The sequence below is a fragment of the Anas acuta genome, chromosome 1, assembly GCF_963932015.1.
Source record: "Anas acuta chromosome 1, bAnaAcu1.1, whole genome shotgun sequence".
Classification (NCBI taxonomy): Eukaryota; Metazoa; Chordata; class Aves; order Anseriformes; family Anatidae; genus Anas; species Anas acuta.
The window spans coordinates 83,491,872-83,512,965 of NC_088979.1; the positions used below are offsets into that span (position 1 = coordinate 83,491,872).

A 21,094-nucleotide genomic window follows, 5' to 3' on the forward strand; every position below is an offset into this window, starting at 1 on the left:
GGAAGCTTGCAATTCACATAATAATCTTTTCATACATTTTCCCCCATTTGAGCTATGCATCAAAAAAAGTCTGTTTAAAATGTAATGATAATGTGCCAGTATATTACACGTGGTTTCCAAGAGTATGGCCTTTCTCAATTGGTTGAATAAGAGAATATATTTGAGCTCTCCTTAATATAGTAAATTTGAAACTCATTTACTGTTCTTGCTCTAGTCTATTGTTAAAACTATGTTTTATGGTTCATGGGGTGCAAAGATTAGAAGTACAAGCTTCTGTTTAAATACTATACTTGAATTATATATTGGAATCTAAATTTTGTTTAAAAGTAATGAAATTATAGCTCAATACATAAAAGAGAATGGTTTATTTATTGCTGATTTTTTGTGTATGTGTGTTTCAGGGGTCCCTTCAGTGTTGTGCGGCGATGTATCAACAGGGAAACAGGGCAACAATTTGCCGTAAAGATTGTCGATGTAGCAAAATTCACTTCAAGTCCTGGATTAAGTACAGAAGGTAAGAAAAAAAATGAAGCACATTGTAAGCAGATGTCTTTTTGGCTTGTCGACAAGTCCTATTTTTGTTTGCTTCATAAGATTCTTTCAGATTTATATTTTGTAGACATTTTAAAGCAATATCTTTTATCTCTAGTGTAATCTGATCTAACATTATGCGTGCATTTCTAATCTTAAGTACAGCTATTAATCATAACTACAGCTATTCTGTTGTCGTGATACAGATTAAAAAGGGTATTAGGTCTTTTCTACGTCTAATAGCCATTGCTATTCCTTTACATTACTTTCCATTTCTTTACATATTTTCTTAGAAAGTGAATTTGTTAAAAAGAAAAAATAATTTGGAATCAAAAAAGCATACAAGGGAAGTATAATGAAAACACATCGGCTTTACCACTCTAGATCTAGCAAGTAATTTGATTATAAAATGGACAAAACTTGTGATTAAAGTGTATGAAACTATATAAAGAATGGCTGTATATATTTTTCATATAGTCAGGATTTTAAAATGATGCTCTACAACTCTGCAAGAGTATAGATAAAAGGCTGTAGCTTTTAGTGTTTCCTGTTGTAGTGTAATACAATATGTCTCTTGTAAGCTGAATATGCAGCATGTGTGTACACTGAAGTGCTTCTTTTATAGCACTTGAAAACAAGCACATTAATTGAATGACAGTCACTGTATATCTTCTGGAGATCATATTCTTTTGTACAGTAATATTTTGGGGGTTCCACGTGCGCCATGTAAAGCCTTTTGAACCCAAGTTTGAGGGAAAAAAAGGCTTGATGACTTCTCAGTGATTATAACAAATACTATCTCAAGTCTTAATGGCTTTTGATTTACAAAGTAACTCTTAAGTCTTGCTTCAGATTTACCAAAGATTTTCCTTTAAATTAGATAATGTCACTGCTTGCTTCTTTTTCCTAGCCTTCCTCCAACAAAATGTAAGCCACACGCTCCGTAATATTGAGCTTACATATAGCCACATTATGGTTTTGGCAGGTAATACCAAAAACATTGAACTTCATGTTAATGTGCTTTTACTTTAAAAAAAAAAGTTATCTTTTAGAGTATTCTTTTTGCCTTGTACAGATTTCTGAAGTACTTACATTCTGTTTTCTGGTCTTTGCCTGAGTCTCATCTTAATTGCTGGGCGCTAGGAAACATTTGTACTTCGCAGTAGTATTGCTTTCCTCACTCCTTGACAGTAAATTTCAACCTTTCAATGCTATTAAGGAGTTGTAGGAAGAGAGAATGAGTACACAGAGGAGCAAGGACTGATCAGGAAAAAAAGGAAGAGCCAATAGCAATTATAGGTTCATTGAATCATAGAATGGGTTGGGTTGGAAGGGACCATAATGACCATCATCTAAATCCACCCCCCTGCCATGGGCAGAGACACCTCCCACCAGCCCAGGCTGCCCAAAGCCCCATCCAGCCTGGCCTTGAGCACCTCCAGTGATGGGGCATCCACAGCTTCTCTGGGCAGCCTGTGCCAGCGCCTCACCACCCTCCTTCTATCTAATCTAAATTTACCCTCTTTTAATTTAAAGCCATTTCCCCTTGTCCTATCACTACACTCCCTGACAAAAAGTCCCTCTCCAGCTTTCCTGCAGGCCCCCTTTAGGTATGGGAAGGCCACTATAAGGTTTCCCTGGAGCCTTCTGCAGGCTGAACAACTCTAGCTCCTTCAGTCTGTCTTTATAGGAGTGGTGCTCCAGCCCCTTGATCATCATTGTGGCCCTCTTCTGGACTTGTTCTAATAGCTCTGTGTCCTTCTTGTGCTGGGCGTCCCAGAACAGGATCCAGTGCTCCAGATGGGGTCTCACAAGAGCAGAGAAGAGGGGGAGAATCAACTCTGCTTGATGCAGACCGGTATACCTGATAAAGCAGACCCATAGCCCCAGTTGGCTTTGTGGGCTACAAGAACACATTGACAGCTCATGTTGAGCTCATGTCAGCGAACACCCCCAGGTCCTTATCCTCAGGTCTGCTCTCAATCCATTCTCTACCCAACCTGTACCCAATCTTACCCCAGCCCAGGTGCAGGACCTTGCACTGGGCCTTTTTAAACCTCATGTGGTTCTCACAGACCCTCCTCTCAAGCCTGTCCAGCTCCCTCTGGATGGCAAGTGAAAAAAAGGAAAGCTGTTGATGGCTTGCATTTCCTGCCTGGGTCTAGAAATAAAGGCTTGGGAGTATACTAAGTTTGTTTTTCCATTCCACTGGTGTTATATTGATATGTTTATAATACAAGCTGGAAATTCATTGATTTAATTGACCATAAACAGTTTCTGGGTTTAGTGGTGAGTTTTTATTGTTGTTGTTGTTTTTGTTTTGTTTAAGTTTTGAAGTGGATATTTTGTTGTTGTTGTTGCTTACTTTGGCAGGGGGGTTGGACTCTATGATCTTTTGAGGTCCTTTCCAACCCCTACAATTCTGTGATTCTGTGTGATTCTTACTTGCAACAACATTGCTATGCGTTAGTTTTGTAATGTTAAGACAAATAAGCTGTATAAATGAATGTGTGGAGCAAGTATTGCATCCTTAGTTCTACATAAAGAAACTGTTTTTCACAAACTCTTTCCAGCTAGTGTACTCTCTCTCTCTATTATTTTTTTTTGTGGACATGTTCTCAGTGCAGGTTTTTAGGCTTCCATCTTTCAAAAATAATTAACTTTCTTTCAAATTTGTTTGGCTTATTTCTGATATGGCATTCCTTAAACACACTGGGGGAGAGCCATGACTTGCAGCCAGGATGGTGCTACTTAGATAAAAAAAAATTAGATCACTTACATGGGGGAAGTAGTATTTGTAATTGTGTTGAAGTGTAAGCTGGAATGGAGTGGTAAGATTAATCTTTTGGAACATTCTCTACCCCAGAGTTTTGTCCTCTGCAAGACCATTTTCGTCTTGAGGGTAATCTTTCTACAACTTTCCATGCACAGTCTTTCTCTGAGACGCATGAGTGGGAGAGAGGTACAGTTGTAAATCATGAAACAAGGAAAACCCCTGAGGAAGATAACTTGCAAAAAGTCAAGCTTCCTTTATTCAGTCTGCTATGCTCTAAAGCGTCCTTGTCCTAAAGTTACATTTGATTCTGATCCTCTAAGCCCAGGGAACAATCCTCCAGAAAGTCTCAGAACTCCTGTGTGTTAACGATGGAGAAATCTGAAGGAAGGGCTGTCTCATCACAAATACTGACTGCATTGAGTAACAGAATGTATTAGGCCTGCTATGAGGACATTAAGGTAAACTTACCAAGCAGAATGGGCTCAGTTTTTTGTATGAATGTTTGTCTGTGACAGTTCTGGAAGTGTTTTCTGTCTGATTTCTGAGAGGGGTTGACAACAGCTCTTTCTAAACCTTCACCCAGAATTGTGCTGTAGCAGAGATGTAATCAGGTTACAGAAGAGCAATCAGTGTTTCTTAACAACACTTCTGGAGATAATGTAGATTTTGGGATGCACTGCTTGGGGTTTTATCTGGGAAGTTGTTAACAAGAGAGACTTATTATTTGTGTGTTTCCACTCTTAATCAGAGCCCCACAAGGAAATCTGAGTGCAAGAGAGCTGATGGCAATTGATTCCATTAATTTCACATACATGTAGAGTGCTGAGAGGTAGGGGCTGAATACGCCTATACATTTAGTTATGGGTAAGAACTTTTCATGTAATGTTTTTATTTAGTCAGCAGTGTACTCTTGTGGCAAAGGCAGCCAACTGCATAGCACACTGTTGTGAGAGTATAGCCAGCAAATTGAAAGAAGCAATTATTCTCTCTCTCCAGCTCTTGTGTGACTGCATTTGGAGCACTGTGTGCAATTTTGCTTTCCCCAATACAAGAAATAAAGTGATGTACTGGAATGAGTCCAACAGAGATGGACTCGAGACATTTAGGACTTGAAGTATGTGAGGTAGGAGGGGAAGCTGAGAGAACTGGGTCTGCCTAGCCTTAAGAAGAAAAGCTAAGATGAGGTTTAGTTCTGTCTTCAACTATTAAATGGAAGGGCATAGAGCAATTAGAGTCAAACTCTTCACACAGATACACGGTGAAAAGACAAGTATCTAGTATAATATTCTTTCTCTGCAAGGTTCAGGCATAAATCTTGAGTGATTTTTATGCCTGTGTTCTTCTTTGGAATGGTTTATTAACGGGGGAAGAAAATAATGCTATGTAGCAATGCCTGACAGCTAACAAATCTAATTTAGACTAAATTCTATTGGATTTAAGTATTAGTGTTCATGGTCATGCATACTGTATGTGTTCAATCTCAGTAATGTTGTAATTTAACCATACAAATGAAGTCTATTGACACCTTGTCACTGTTCAAGTGGCCTCATGTTGTATTGGATTAATGTTGGTTATTTTACATGATGACAGGTTGTACTATAGTTCACCATGCTTTCATATTACAGAGTACCAAAAAATACCAAACTACACTTAAGAAAATGTGAAGCTTAAATATTTTTAGGTTTAGATGAGTATATTTTGTACTGTTCAATTTAGAGGGCTCATATGGAAGAGTACTTGGTGCTATAGGAAGCTCCGCTACTCATTTGAGGTATAATAACATCAGTGTAATTTTTTTTTTCCAAATACAGCTGTTAGCTGATATGTTCAGAACCTTTGTTGCAGAGATGTATAAAACTCGTTTTCCTTATATCTGAATTTATTATAGTGCACGCCAGTTACCTTTTACTGTCCATGTCTTTTGCTGCTCTTCACATCCCATGAGTTTTCCTTTTATTTGTTTCTCTGTGTGTCTGGCATATCTTGCTTTTAGTTATCTGTTCTAATACCAAACATCTGTTAGCAATACAAACACATTCTCAAAAAGAGAATGTTGGTCAGTTTCTTACCGCTTAGTGAAAGCCAACACATATTATTTGTTTCCCTTTTCTTAATATTTAATTAATTCTAGGTGTTTCTAAAGCAATGTAAAGGGCAGTGCCCTGTACTTATAGTGCATGTCTTTTTGGAGTTGTTTTTCAAGATTTAATGCTTATATTGGATTTAATTATCTACAATACATTTTGATTTTAAACAAACAAACAAAAAAAAAAAAAAAAAAACACTACTTTCACAACCTTGTAATAAGCTAGACAGATCTTATTTATTAGGCATTTGTACACATCTATACAGAATTCTATGCATGCAAGCCACTGTGAAGCTGAATAGATAAGCAGATAAGGAAAGATTCAGGTTTCCTTTAGAACCTCAACTGGTTCTACTGGAGGTGAATTGTGAAGACAGTCTCAACAAAATGTTTTGGCTGTGAAAAAGGAGAAAATTTTAGCCAAGAAAGAAGTGTTCTGAATATACTATTGACTACTTCTAGCACTGAGAGGGGCAAGGTAAATTGTATCAAAAGTGGTATCACTGTGTACCATCCATACTAGGACAAGAATTCCAAAATTATTTCATTGAGGAGGGAAGGCAGAAAACATGAAAGTTGGCATCAGTTTTTTGTTTTGAGTTGTTTTGTTTTGTTTTGTTTTGTTTTGTTTTGTTTTGTTTTGTTTTGTTTTCCTATAAAGGGCCTACAGATTTTTATCCTGACATATTTCCAGGTTGTGAGTCATTTTCTCACAGATGAGACATAACTCTTATTCTGCTTATCTCCTTAAGTAGTTTACCCTTGTTGATGTAAAGGTATATATTTTTAATTCTTTTACTTGGACTTCCATTTCCTAAATGACTTTGTCAATCCAGTTCATTTGAAAGGCTTTACATCATTCTGAGTAAAGATGCACGATAGAATATCTTAACCTTTTGATATTGGAAGTCAGTATTGGTGAATCACAAGTTACTTTTTGCAAAAGCATCTGGCCAAGATTCTGCAGCCCTCTCCCTGTTTTTTCAAGGATTTAAGCAAAAATACAGTGTTACTGTTGATCTGGTCTTCAAGCAAAACATATTGCAAAACTGTGTCACCACGTTTTTTGGTACTATACCATATGTAGACTAGATTTGAAGGAAGAACAGGGGAATCTCTGCTGTTGATTTAGAAACATGCAGCTATCTGGAATTTCACATAGTTGCTACTTCTGTGTTGTACTCTGTTTCACTGTGATTTACCGAAAAGAAATCCATGAAGAAAACAATACTTTCGTTAAGGCAAGTTATATGCTGGAAAGTAAAATGGAAAATAAATCAAAGGGAAATACAGGAAAATAAAAGGAAAATAAATCAAAAACTGTGTGGCACTATTGGGTCCACACCTGAGCTATTGTGTCCAGTTTGGGACTTTGCAATCTGAGTAATGAGAAAGAACTTGAAAGGGCCCAGCAGAGGAATATAAAGATAGTCAGGACCCTAAATAACATGACGGGCAAAGACAGGTTGAGGGAGCTGTTCATTTAGTCTGGCGAAGAGAAGGCTGAGGGGGTGACATAATAGTAGCGTACAACTATATCAGAAATTATAAAAACAGCACAGCCAAGCTGTTAGTGACAGGTATTAGAACAAATATTAATGGTAAGAAATCATGGCTTGGAAGAATCAGATTGAACATGAAGAAAAATTTGTCTGCTGAGAGGTTTATGCAGGCATCCCAGAGAGGTTTTCGGACCTCTGTCCTTGGAAGTTCTCAAGACTCTGCTAGATGAAGGTACAGCTACATTGACCTAATGTTGGCAGTAACCTCTCTTTGAATCAACGTTGGATTGGATGACCATCAGAGGTTAAGTTTAATCAATCAACTATAAAAAGGACTACTTTTAGGAAAGAAAAAAAATACAGGAGTCACGGTCATGATGCAAGGAACTTGCACTAGTTTGTGTCTAACAACAGAACTTCGACTGATACTTAAAACTACTTTTGATGTTTGTCATTTCAGTAATCTTTCTGGGAAATGCATAGTTCCTACCTTAATTCTGACCTTCTTTTCACATGTGGGTATAGTTGTCCCTATTCAAGTACAGAAAATGTTACCTAAGTTTTTCTGAGGGTTTTTGTTTTAACTTAATGAAAGATTTGAGTTTTCTTCTTTTCATTTTTTGGAGGAGTCATAGGCTTTTTTAATTAAAATTCAGTTTAACTATTTTGTATGAGTAACTTTCATAAAAGTTTGTTTTACTGTTCTAATATAACTTTCATAAGAAGTGTCATTAAAATTAAATATTTCTGTGCAGAAATACAGCATAAAAGATGGAACTGTAGGGTTTTTTTGTTTGTTTGTTTTTACCCCTTAGAAGACATTTCTGTAAGTGCTGAAGCATGTTAACCATATAACAGATGTGATGAATCATGCGAATGAAAGCATAACAATAATTTATTTTTAATGACTCCATTTTTTGTGCTATTGGAAATCAGTTCACTTCGGAAATGGTGCATGTATTTTTGGGGTAAAAATATGGAATTCAGTCTTTGGCAATGCTTCACATAACAGCATTATATGTATCTATATACATACATATATAGATATATATATTAAGTATAAAATGCTAGGTTATTTTAGGGGTCCTTTTTGGTGCTGCTTATAGAATGTGCCCAGATACAGGGTTCCAGGAACAGGATAAAGGCATGAAGTGTCCCTGGTCAAGTTATTGTTTTGACCTCCTTTGGAGTCCGCATAAGAATCTGGTTGGACCAAGGAGGCAAAGAGGAAGATATATGAGGAAATAAGGCTGTTCACCCAGATCACAAGCAACAAGTATAAAGACTGGTGATATAGTCATACGTTATTTCAAGAACATCAAATTTTGCAAGCACATTCTCAGTAGTGTTGATGTAATGCTTTCCCTTTTTGTCTTCAGAAGGGAAAGCATAGCGTAAGAATTCATTACGCCCACTTTAAAGCACCTACGAATATTTATGTAATTTTGATGAACTATTTCTTATTATGTAGAAAGAAAATCATTACATTTCTACTCACTGCAAGCAACTGGTTCTTTATTCCTTATAATTAGTCTCTAAAATAAGAACAGCTTTTTTGTTGTATGATTTCATTTGCTTGTTTTTGATATGTATCTGTTTATACTGGATTTAATGTAGTACTGAACGCAGAAGGGCTTTGGAGGAGTGCACCTCCCCACAGCACTAATTACTGAAATAACTAGTTTTGTTAAATGTCTGAATCTGAATGGAAATAGCCTTGTTGGGCAATACATAATACCCTACCTTTTTCATAGAAATGCACATGAATTATGTGCATCTTAGTCGTCTCAAGTCATGACATATTTACTAATTAAGGAAAATTACATACATGCTTGTGCTTATACATCATTTTTGCTAAGTCTAGACTAAAAGTGACTGGTCCTCTAAGTCAGCTGTTTGAATCCTATCTGTGCCTAGGACCTCACAACCATTTTGAATGCAGGTTTCACTGAACACTGAAAATATTCTAAACTCATATTGGAATATTGGAATTTAGGAAAAACATTTTCAGATTGTGCTTGTAGTTGAGCATAAATCACAGAACCTAAAAGATGAGCTGCACTTGATACTATTTATTCTAAGCAGACTAGCAAAATGATGACTGGCATGGGACATGTCATTACAAAAGTATTGGAAAAGAACAGTTCTAGATTTGTTTTATGATTTTTTTTCTCCAGTGGAAGGTCTGTCATTGAGATGTCCACCCTAGTCAGCTATAGTTGCACACTCAGTCACTCTGAGCCTGGTACTATTTTCCAAATCATATCCACCAAATTGTAATGAAAAAGATTGTAGCTGAGCAGAGTTCTAAAAAGTTTTCCATACTAACTCTCTCCCCCTGGAAAACAAGCAAAATAAAATACCACAGACACACTTCGCTGTTATTCAAAAATAGGCTTTAAAACCTCATATTAATTCAGTCTTGTCTGTCCTTTTACTATGCGTGTGGTAATTAAAGAGTATGATGATTTATGTACTTAAGTTTGGTATGTTAAATATATGAAGTACGCGGTAAAGGAGATGTCTAAGCACTCTCTGCTTTGTATTAATCAGAAACAGGCCTGAACTAGCTAGGAGTATAATAATATTGTCAGCGTTCATTGCTGCAAAGGATATGTACAGATTTCAGCCTTGATGGGCTGTACCCATGAGTGTTGAGGTAAATGGCCGATGTCTGCAAGGCTACTTTAGATAACCTTTGAATGATCATGGCTAATGGGAAAAGTGCCGAAAGACTGAAGGGAAGCAAATGTCACTCCCATGTTCAAAAGGGACAAGAAGGAGGACCTAAGGTACTTACAAGCATGTCAGCCTCACCTCTGTTCCTGGGAAGGTGATGGAGCAGCTAATTCTGGAAACCATTTTCAGGCACATGAAGGAGAAGAAAATCATAAGGACTAGTGTGCGTGGATTTGCCAAGGGGAAATGCTTGACCAGCTTGATAAACTTCAATGACAAAATGACTGGCCTGGTGGATGAAGGGAGAACAGCAGATATTATCTGTCTAGACTACATCAACATCAGTGTGATGATCAGTGTTGCAAAATCTAGTTGGAGGTGATAACTAGTGGTGTACCCCCAGGGCTTAATACAGAATCCAGCCCTGTCTCGTATTCTCATTGATGATGTGGACGATGAGGCAGAATATACCATTAGCAAGTCTGCACATGACCCAAACCTGCAAGGAGTGGCTGGTAGGCCAGAGGGTTGTGCTGCCATCCAGAGAGACGTGGACAGGCTGGAGAAATGGGCTGACAGGAACCTTTTGAAGTTGAACAAGGGAAAGTGCAAAGTCCTGCATGGTGGGGTAGAAAAACCCCAGCTGGAAAGCAGCTCTGCAGAAAAGGCCCTGGGGGTCCAGGTGGACACCAAGCTAAACATGAGCCAGCAATGTGCCCCTGTGAAGGCTGACGGCATCCTGAGCCGTGTTAGTATTGCCAGCAGGTGGAGGGAGGTGATCCTTCCCCTCTGCTCAGCCCTGGTGAGACCACTCCTGGAGTGCTGGGTCCAGTCCTGGGCTCCCCAGTATGAGACAGCCATGGTCATACTGGAGAGAGTGCAGTGCAGGGCCACCACAAAGGTGATGGAGGGACTGGAGCACCTCTCCTGTGAGGAGAGGCTGAGAGAGCTGGGGCTGTTCAGCCTGGGGAAGAGGAGGCACAGGGGGATTTCATCAATGTCCATAAGTACCTGAAGGGAGGGTACAAACAAGATGGACCCAGGCTCTTTTCAGTCATGCCTAGTGACAGGGCAAGAGATGGTGAACTCATATTCTCATATCCTCTGTTTGCCACACTTGTTTCTCCCTAAATCCTTTCCTTTTACTACCTTTTATTCCTCATCTAAACAGCTGATAATAAGTCTTACGTAACATCAGAGTGTTCTTCCACCGCATCCCATAATGTGTCCAACACCTCTAGGCAGCAACCTCCTTAGTCTAAATGGTGATCCCGATGGCCTGTTTTTCTGGGTTTCGTGTTGGGCCACCAAGGCTGAGACTGTCCTGGGACAGCCCTGTGAGGGACTCAGAGAGGTTATCATTTTCTCCAAGTCCTTAATTGGAGTTTCTGCCTGCCATTGTGGCCCTGTGCTCCCTTGGGCTTGTGGGGATGGGCCTGTGATGGGTAGCCATCCTGTGATGGGCCTGGGAGAAGCTGAGCAGGTCTTTATTTGGGTCCCCCTCACCCCACACACAGTTGTTTCTCTGTGATACTTTGTGTATGTGTAGACAAGATTTTATCACATAACCTAACTACATTCTTCCTGTCTAAAACCCTGGTTTAGTTATGGCTGTATCCTTGCTTACGAAATCAAACGGTATACATGTAAAGTTTGTTTGAGAAAAATCTAGGCTGGGATAAAAGAAAGCAAGGTATTAATATTTTGGTATTCGTCAAGTAATGCTTGGAGCTTTTATAAGTACAATAGGCCAAACAATAAAGGTGTGTTTCTTAACCCTCTTTGCAAAACAAATTCATAATTGAGTTTATGCAAAGAATTCTGGAACTATATCTTTAAAAATATGCTCCCATTCTTCATTCTTAAACAGTGTTGTCTTTAATCTCTTTGCAAAATGCATGAGGTATGTCCAACTTATCTTCTGAAAAATGAAGATGCATTCCAAAATGCTTCTGTCTTAGTACACAGTCTGTACTCATCTAACTGATGGTGATTCTTGCCAATAGTTGTCCAGAAATAGGCTTCTAACTGTGCTTGCCATAATTCAGGCTAGTTACAAACATAGGGAAGATAATAAGTATCAGCTGTATTTTCAAATATTTTCTGTTTGCATGGGAGCATGTATTCTGTTCTGGTTTGCACAATCAATAGAACTCAAAACTAATTGCAGCTGAGCTGCAATTTCTGTTAATTCATTGATCCAAAGAGACCCTTCTTTGACTCTTAAATGCTAGTTTTTGTTGTTTTCTGATCTAAAAATGTATGTCACTGTGATATGATAAATAACTATCACTGTTAAACATCATACTTCTGGAAATACTTTACATGTTAGAATGACAAACCTGTATCCTGCCATAGCAGGAAGCCATGGCAAAAATTCAGTCTTCAAGTTACATGATTTTTGCCTGTGATGGTTTACATCAGTTGAAAATCTTGTCTAACATCTTCTGTTTTCCAAAAGAGAAACATCACGGTTTGTGATCCATAGTTTCCTATTCTTTTGTACTTTTCTGAGTTTTCTCATAAGTTCAGATGGGGACCTCATGATCTTGGGTAATTTTCCTACAAATCATGTGCAAACACATTCCACTTGAAGCTCTTCTGCATGTGCTAATATTTTTCCTAGATTATAGATGAACAATATTTTGACTTACGGACAGTGGAACTTTGTAGAAGTAAAGATGTATTAGCAAACATTGATGGGCCTCCTAGGTAATAAGATGGAAGAAAAAATCTTTTAAAATGGAGGCATCTTCTTGCTGTGTAAGATATGTGTTATCCTACAGAATCATACATTTGATTATACTGATAATATCTATGCATGTGCAGAGTAAAAATCTTCTAGATCAGATATTTTCTTTCTTAGTTCAAAACTAAATAAACGTGCTTTTACAATTGGTAAAAATGAAGAAGATAAAACAAGAATGTATACCTTTAATGAGATCAAAATGTTTTCAATATTGACACCTTCATGACAAGTTGCTTAAAAATTATGAAATAGCTACCTAATTGTTGATATCAATTGCTGAAAGATGTATCAATATTTGTAAATAAAAGCTCTTAATTTAGTTTGTTAATTTACTGCACGTACACTGGTGATTTTAAATAGAAATGGTTTGCTAAAACCAAACCATAGCAGAATCTTCCTACCACCTATCTGGTCTTCAAACTGAAATATTAAATAGGGAAAAAATGGACAAACTGTTATGATCCACACTGCAGTTCCAAAAACTGAACAATGATCTTCATGGAAATTTCCATTTTAGCATCTGTATCATAAACTATTTATGATTAATACATAAAGTATGTAGAAGTTGAGAGATCTCCATGTTATGTCATTGTCTGGGAGAATAAAAACACTTTGAGGAGAACAAAGGTCAAAATATTTGAGGCTCAGGAAATTGTATGTCAATTGTTTGTGATAATTAAATAATTTCCGTAAAATTAGCATGTGTTAAATTGTACCGATGTAAAGATATCAGACTTCCTTGAGTGCAAGTCAGTAGGTTTAGTCCACTTGTAAAATTGCCAAACAGTGGGTGTTTTCAATGATAAGAGGTGCTTTGTTCGTCAGTGGAAAAAGAAGTCTTGTAATCTTTTTGACTACAGAAAATCTTGGGTGCAAAAAGAAATCAAAATTTAAGAGGAACAATTAAGTTGTCTTGTTAGAAAGACAGATGGAAATATTTGTTGCTCAGAAGCTATCGTGTAAGTAGTGTTGACTAACAGTAGAATATTGGTTATTTTTAGCTCCTCAATGAGGAGTTGAATTTCAGTTTTAATTAAATCAGAAACCTGGAGGTTCTGAAGAGAAATATGAACTTAATTCTGTTTCTTAAAGACTTTGTACATGTTATCTACTATTCTAATCCTACCATGTCAAAGTAAAATATTATCATGTCAGTTGTCTTCCAGTATATTCACGATTTTAACAGAATGAAAGAAGTGAGGTACAAACAGTAAGTGATTATCTATATAGTAAAATTTAAGATTAAAATTAAAATTTAATGAATGCACATTATATGAATTCAGTTTTATCTTTAATACAGAATTGAATTTCCACCTAATTCTAGAGTTAAAAACTGTTACATATATAATCAGTAACTTTAGGAATTTAACCAAGGCAACTGTCATTCCCCTCCCTCCACAGTAATGGAATGGAAGATGTATGATTTTAAAATGCTTTGATCACTTAACTACCTAGAAGATAAAAGGATGAGAATATTAAATTTTGTCTAACAGCATTGCAAGATACTTGCATTTTCTTAGCGTTATGGCATGGCAAGTTTTTGGTTTTAGTACCAAAGGCTTTAGCAGACTTGAGTTTTCACTGTTCAGTGTGTCATTGCAGTTTGAGAAGTTTGAAATAGGACATACTGGCATGTCATTTTCCAGCTACAAGACATTTATTTTAATGAAGACGCTTATCAGGGACACCCAGATAGCTTACTCATGTGGATTGTATTCTATGTACTTGATTTCATAATATGAATCCAACCAAGAAATATACACAGTGACAGTAAGCAAATTGACAGTGTAAATAAAAGTACTGTGATACCTAGTGGGTTTATTTAATATCCATGACAGAGATTTTTCTTGGAGATTGGATTTTAAGATTGCTTCATACCTGAATAAGACATAAAGTATGTTTTAGAGTATGTTTCTTGGTTGGGAGAGAAGATCACTATGGACCTAATTTGCCTAAAATATTCAGTAGTCAATGTTTGTTTTTTTTTTTTTAAAGTTGTTGTAGAAGAAAAAGGCTGATTGCAAATGAGGCTGGTGCTAAAAAGTAATATTCCATTCTTTCAGAATGCCTTAGCATTTGTTAAGGAACATAAAAGAGGATTTATTTGTAATACTTTACAGAACTGAGGAACTTGAGACATATTCCAAGTTCCACAGAAAGTTACTGGCAAACGCAGCAATATAAAACCGAAGCCTCTTGATTTCTTCAGGTTTCCCAGAAGACTGACGAAATAAAGTTTGGTTAAAAAATATATTGCTCGATCTACTGTGACATACCCAATTTTTGTAGATTTCTTAATAACTGTCATCTTTAATATTGCCTGTGGTATAGTGAAAATTGACAATTGCAGAAACTGGTGAAAATATGGCTTTGTTTTATGGTGTCATAAATAGTGAAAATTGCTTATGAAGTGCTACTGTGCTTGAATTGACATATTTATTTTTTTTCTTTCAACAAACCAAATAAGTATTTGAGTCCAGTGTTTCCACTACATGAAAGTTTATTAAAATATGCATTATTCCACTTCAGTGTTTTCAGGTCTGTGGAGGTTATTGTCACTGTATTCTTTTTTGTCCTCGTAGTTCTCCTTGGAAAGCTGTGACAAAGCAGAGCTTTTGTTTCCAGCACAGGGCTGGCCAAGCGGTGTTGATGTATTTGGAAAGAAGCTTTTCACCTCTGATGCTGTAGTTTGGAACAATCTCCGTTCTTACAGCACTGCATATCAGTAGAGCAACTTCCATTCCTGTCTCTCAGAAGCTTATCAGTTGGAGGGGAAAACCAGGGAAGAAACCATTACACCCTGGAAAACCAGGATGCTAATATCTAAGATTATTAGGTGCCGCTTAGTGTCTGTGCAGAGTGGGGGGGTCTCTTTGCTTCGTGCCTCCTTCCTCTGCCCTCAGTGGGGCTGACTGAGGGAGGCAAACTCTGTGTCTTCGGCACAGATTCCTGACCATGTGTTCCTGCTGCTTCACCAGCTTTGGTACTTTTCTGACATTTGAATGGATCTGTTTTGACTCTGGATTTGGAAAAAAGTGAGCAGAGGTTTTGCACCCTAAGTCTCCTGGTCTTTAATTTCTTGTTAATTGGCTTGATTACTCCTTTAGAAAGCTGTCACATTTAAAGAGGAATTGCCTTGTTAAGGGGAAGGCATAAGTGAGAGTAGTTTGAATTTATTCAGCAGCAAATTGCAATACAGGCTTCAGAGGAAATATAAAGACAATAAACCAGTGTGGGATGCTTGTAAAACAAAGGAGAGGTTCTCTTCTTCTAAGGGCTACCAGTGGCTCTTTGTTTAACACATGAGTGCAAACTGAGGTTGGAATAGGATGTATATGAGCATGTCTTGTAAACAGCTGTGGTTACTACCACAGTTCCTTCCTAATCATCTCATAGGCATTTTGTTTTTTTTCTTTTTTGCCTTAAATAACAAGCAAGCAAACTAGCTGGAGAAAGTGCACGCAGAAGGTAATGTTAACAAGGAGGTGAGAGGAAAGAGCTTCAAGCATTACAAACACCTGGCCACTTATGCCATATACACCCAGCACACACCTCATGGCTCTTACAAATTTATGATTTCACTCTTTTCTTCTTCTCGGTCTTTGCCAATCTTGCTTTTTACTGTCCTATTTTAAGGCTTGGGCATGTGCTTTTGTCAGGTAGTGTCAGGTAGTGTCGTGGTAAATTAATGGCTTAATTAAGTATTGTAGGAGTTCAGTCCACAGTACTATTTATTTCTTTCTCATCCCTTTACCTGGTGCAACATCGGAGAAATTTTTACCTTGATTTGCTTGCATTTAGTAACTTTCTTCTGTGGAGCATAGTTCATAACAATTTTTGAGGAATTATGGGGTTGTTGTCGTTAACAGAGCTATTCCCTGCTTCAGGGCGTGGTAATCAGAGTTGCAAATGCTGGTCTGAAGACTGAAGGTATGCATATACATATGCCAAGATATGTGGCAATATTTGAAAAAAAAATAATAACTATTCTGTGGTTTTTATGTAGAAATAATACATTAAAAAAAAATGTTCTTTTCAGGTATTCCATGTAGTACCAACTAGTATAAAAACATTTGCTTCTTTAGTGTTACAAAAATGGAGATAGCTAATTTTATAAACTATCTTCTGGTTTTGTATTTAGAAATGTTATATTGTAGAGCAGAGTTTTAGAGCTGGCTGTGAGGTGGTGACAGTTTACTTGACAGGAAGGCAGATTCATTGTTTGCAGTCACTTCTACATTGTGGCAGTCATGAATTAATAAATCGGTCAAACTTAAATTAAAATGCTATTAGAAAATCTGTCTTTGTGATGGTTTTTTGGATTCTGGTAGCACTGGTGGAGAGTTAAAGCTGGGTTATTGCCCTTTCACATCTACTACTAGTGTGATCCAGATGCACCTGCTTTCTTTGTTTGCTTTTTGGACGTCTTTGTGGGCATTGAGATTTCCATGCTGCATTTTGATGTGACTTGATAAAGCGGCAGCCATTGTAACCCCATGATTAAACAGAAAAAGGAACAGTTTTGTTCGTAGCTTACGTTGTTCCTCCATCATTTCCATTTGGTCTGTACATTTTTGCATAGAGGCTAGCCCAGAAGAATGTTCTGAGGTCAGGTGTTTTGCTTTGGTTGTTACAGCGGTGTAGGTCATTCTAGCCATCTGAACAATTTCCAAAAAGGATGGCATGGTTTTTGTATTTGAACTTCAAGAAAGAGCTTGTAAGGAACATCCAACTCAGTTCTAGGTCTTTCTCTCTAGAGCCTGATTTCTGGGCAAGTCCTTGCTGGTTCCTGTTGCAACTCCACAGTTTGTTAGATCTTCAGAGATTATAGAAAACTAAATTTTTCTCTCTTTCATTTGATACTGTACTGATACTGTATTTCAATGTCCAAGTCCATTGTTCAACAGATTTTAATCACTGATTGCTCCAAGCTATGAGTTTCTGCTGAAGGTCTTGTAACTTGCCGTGTTAGGTGATTATACTGCAAATGCGTAATAGTAATGAGGGATATGTGTATATTAAAAGCAGAAGCAGATTTTTGAATTTCTAAAATTTGTGCTTATTTATTACAATATGTGTAAGCAATAATTTGCATATTAAAATACCTTTTCAGACTAGAGATGACAGGTTTCATTGATAGTAGTAGGCAGCTGGTTTTATGGCATATTTATCATGTGATTATTATCAATACTTTGGAAATTGGAAAATGAGTTTACAGTTAAAAATAATAAAATAAAATAAAATAAAATAAAATAAAATAAAATAAAATAAAATAAAATAAAATAGCAAAGAAAATAGTCCATAGGAGAAATGCCTGTTACATTTCTGCAGTGCTTACATTCTCACCTACACACAGTAAGTTACAGTTTTGTCAAATTTCTCTTAAAAACCATAGACCATTGTGATTATTTCAAAGTTTAATTTGGCATATACCTTAGTAGACTTTTGGCACATATTTTTGCAGAACCTCTTTGAAATTAGTTCTTATGACAGGCACATTGTTGTCTGCTGCTACCATTCTTCAATTCTAATATTCACTGCTGGCAGCACGTTGCACTTCTGTGTCTGTGATTGTACTTAAGTCAGTAAGAGCATCACTTGATAGATAATGTTTGTGGTAATAAAAGGTTTAGATGGATTCCAGTTTCTTCTGTGGCATTTGGAAAAGAGAAAGTGAGAGATAATTTAATAAAGCACATCTCAGGAAAGTTGAAAGGTTGAAAGCTTTAGGTTCACATTTAATGCTCAAAGTTCAAAGGTTAAAAAAAAAATAAAGTGTTGAGTTAATTTTTTTCCGGTTTAAGAATGTTACAATGAAGTGTTCTGTGTTTTAAAATGATGCTTACGTAGAATTTACAAATACGCTTTCCAAATTGACTGTTGCATTTGGCAAAACATGGAATATGTATAAACTGCATGAACTTCTCTATGCTCTAAGGCCATTTTATTTCCCTAATTAGTTTTTCGTGGATGAAGATTTATACAGTGAGATGACTTAAGCAGCCAAATCTTATTTTTCTTTGGTAAATACAGATGGGGGTACTGCGACTAATAATAATAATAAATCCAGTCAGATGTGGTAGCATGTGGTTGTGCAAAACATGCACAGTGAGCTTGTATCTATTGAGGTTTGGGAGCTCTGTCTTAATACCAGTCTAGAACTGACCCTTTGTAGATTATCAGCACCATTTTCTTGGCACTCTGTTTCTGGGATTGTCTATTAGCATACCCACAGCTTGTTTTTAGCTGAGCTAATAAATCCTTTAGAATCAGGGTCACTGTGACTTTTAAGTGACTTTGCATGGAGCTAGCTCAAGTCCATCATGGTTTATTAATTTAGGTATTGACTGAAAGATACTATACTGTGTCATCATGCCCTGAAGCAGCACAGCTGTTTTGCATATACTGCATTTGAGCTAATAAATCCTGCTAGACCTGAGCTGGCTTTTAATAGTGTTGCAGATGTACATACAACCTGAATAACAGCTCATGGATTTGCAAATTTTACTTTTACTTGTAGTCACAGATGAATAACTCGTCCCCTTTCTGTAGTGGTGAGTACACCCAACCCTAGCTCAGTGTCTTGTCTTCCTCTGCCTACTACAGTGCTATGGAAAAATCAGAACATGGTTGAGCAGCATGAGACATGAACAGCTTGTTTCACCAGGAGAGCTTTGTGATGGAAGGAAGGTCAGGCTGAGAACTGTTATTTGCTTCTCCTTCAAGGAAGGAATGGGGAGCGCATCTTGTGCAACCATGCTTCAGATTATTTTCAGGATCTGGGCAGCGCTACACTCAGCCTGTGAGTCACATGTCGTCATGTTTAAACAGAGTTTTCGTTTTGTTGTGTAGGCAGGAAAAGTTTCTCAAGAAATTGTGGAAGCTGACCTGTGTGAGGTTTATGTTTTACATTTCCACGTATCCCATCATGTCAATGAAATTCTTTGCCCTAGTGGCATTTAATGGAGACATATTTAAACTTCTTTTTCAAACTTGTGGGGAAAGAAGATTTGGTTCTTTCTTTTAATCATATTAACTGTTTCTTTCCTGCTCTTACAAAGCTCTGTTTTGCAGATGATACAGATTATTGTCAGTTACTCTACTCCTGTGCCCTTCTAGAATATAACAGTGGGCATTTAATTTATATACAAGCTTGCGGTTGCTCTTCCATTTAAGAGTGAGATAAATGGATAGAACTTACAATGTTGTGTTCTCGCTTTAATTGATCATCACTTCCATTTGGATAACAAAGAAAGTGGATCTCATGCTGAACATGGAGAGGTGAGATAGAACATTAGTTGTTGCAATGAATTTGAGGCAAGCCTTTCCTTAACACCTGAAGAAAGTTGATTCAGTTCTATGAGTGTAAGCTCTTAAATAATCTTTGCTCTGTCAAGAGACAGAAGCAGTCCATTATGCCAGCTATTTATTGTAAGGCTTTATAGATAATTATTTATAGAAATGCCCTGTAACTGTGAAGGAAACTGGTATATTACTACAGGATTCTTGTCTTTCTAATCACGTGGATTTTCAGAGGCACTGGGAACTCCCTCAGAAATGAGTCAAAAAGCAATGCAGTTGTGCTGTTTCCAAGTCTGTATCTCCTGTTTTCAGATACAATTTCCAAGTTGCACTGATTGGATTAGGTGACTGAACTGTTTTGGGCTAAGTTTTAATTTCAGGTGTTTTGTTTATTTTTTCTTATCTTCACTCATCACAAGAAAATAGGGGGGAAATGAAGTACTGTTTTCTTAACTCTTGGGTGAGATGAAGGAGGTGAACTCTTTATATCTGGACTGATGATGAAGAATTGTCCCTTAAATATCATGAGACTCATGTGAAAGTTATGAAAGAAATTACTTTTCAGATGACCTTTCGTTGACAAAGCATTCAAATCCATTCACAGACAAATTGTCATTGGATAGGTTCATTATGCGGAAATATGTTACATCTGCCAGTTGCACAGTCCAAGACAAGTTGGACAAGTTAAAACCTCATTCTTAGAGCTGTGACTTGAATGTGGTTAGGAACAAGTTTGAGCTCAGCAGCGCTGGTTTAATCACTAACATTTGATTACTGTGGAATGAAAAGAAGGGATGAGATTGAAGGGCACTGATTTCAGAGGCTTGAAAGGAGTATTGCGACTGCACAAAAGGAAAAGGGAAAATGGGGGAAAAGAGAAAAAGCACTACAAACTTAATAGAAAGTACTTTAAAGTATTTTATAAATGTGTGGAAGTAACAACAAGTCTATTTGAAAATTTTCATGCTAGTTCATAGCACAAAATCCTGTAAGTGCTGGTTAAGAATACATTCTGTAGTGGTTTTTTATTGCTGATGTGCACACCTGTTTGACATGACTTGTTTTATAATGTGTCAGTTAACAAAGAAAAGAAAAAAAATTGTCTGTGACTTTTGGTAATAACTGCAAATGGAAGCACATGTAGAAAAGGAAGAAAACAAAACTGATTGCTTTCTCTGATCGTGTATTACTGCTGCTTGGAAAGAGTTTCCTAGTTTCTTACATTGTTCTGTCACTGAGCCAGAATACAAATTTTGTTCTTGTTTTTTGCTCAAATACAAGGCATTTGTTCTTCGGGGTTCAGATAGCACTCTCTCTACAGGACTTTCTAGTTAGAGAGAATTGGTATGATCCTTAAAAATTACCAGATAGTCATCTATTACTCAGCATGCATCTCCTTGGTGCATTGTAGATGCTGTTCATCATAGAGTTCAATGTGCTGTGGAGAAAGCTTTTGGTACTCAGGCTGT

General features: G+C 37.1%; 1 protein-coding gene across 7 annotated transcripts in view; it reads left to right on the forward strand.

Moving 5' to 3' along the window:
* Positions 1–21,094, forward strand: part of CASK (calcium/calmodulin dependent serine protein kinase) — a 213,819-nt gene that overhangs the window by 55,526 nt on the left and 137,199 nt on the right. For all 7 annotated transcript variants that reach the window (XM_068685966.1, XM_068685980.1, XM_068685990.1 and 4 more), the window contains exon 2: positions 402–514. In XM_068685966.1, coding sequence (XP_068542067.1) covers positions 402–514 — 113 coding nt within the window. The remainder of the gene's footprint in view (positions 1–401; positions 515–21,094) is intronic.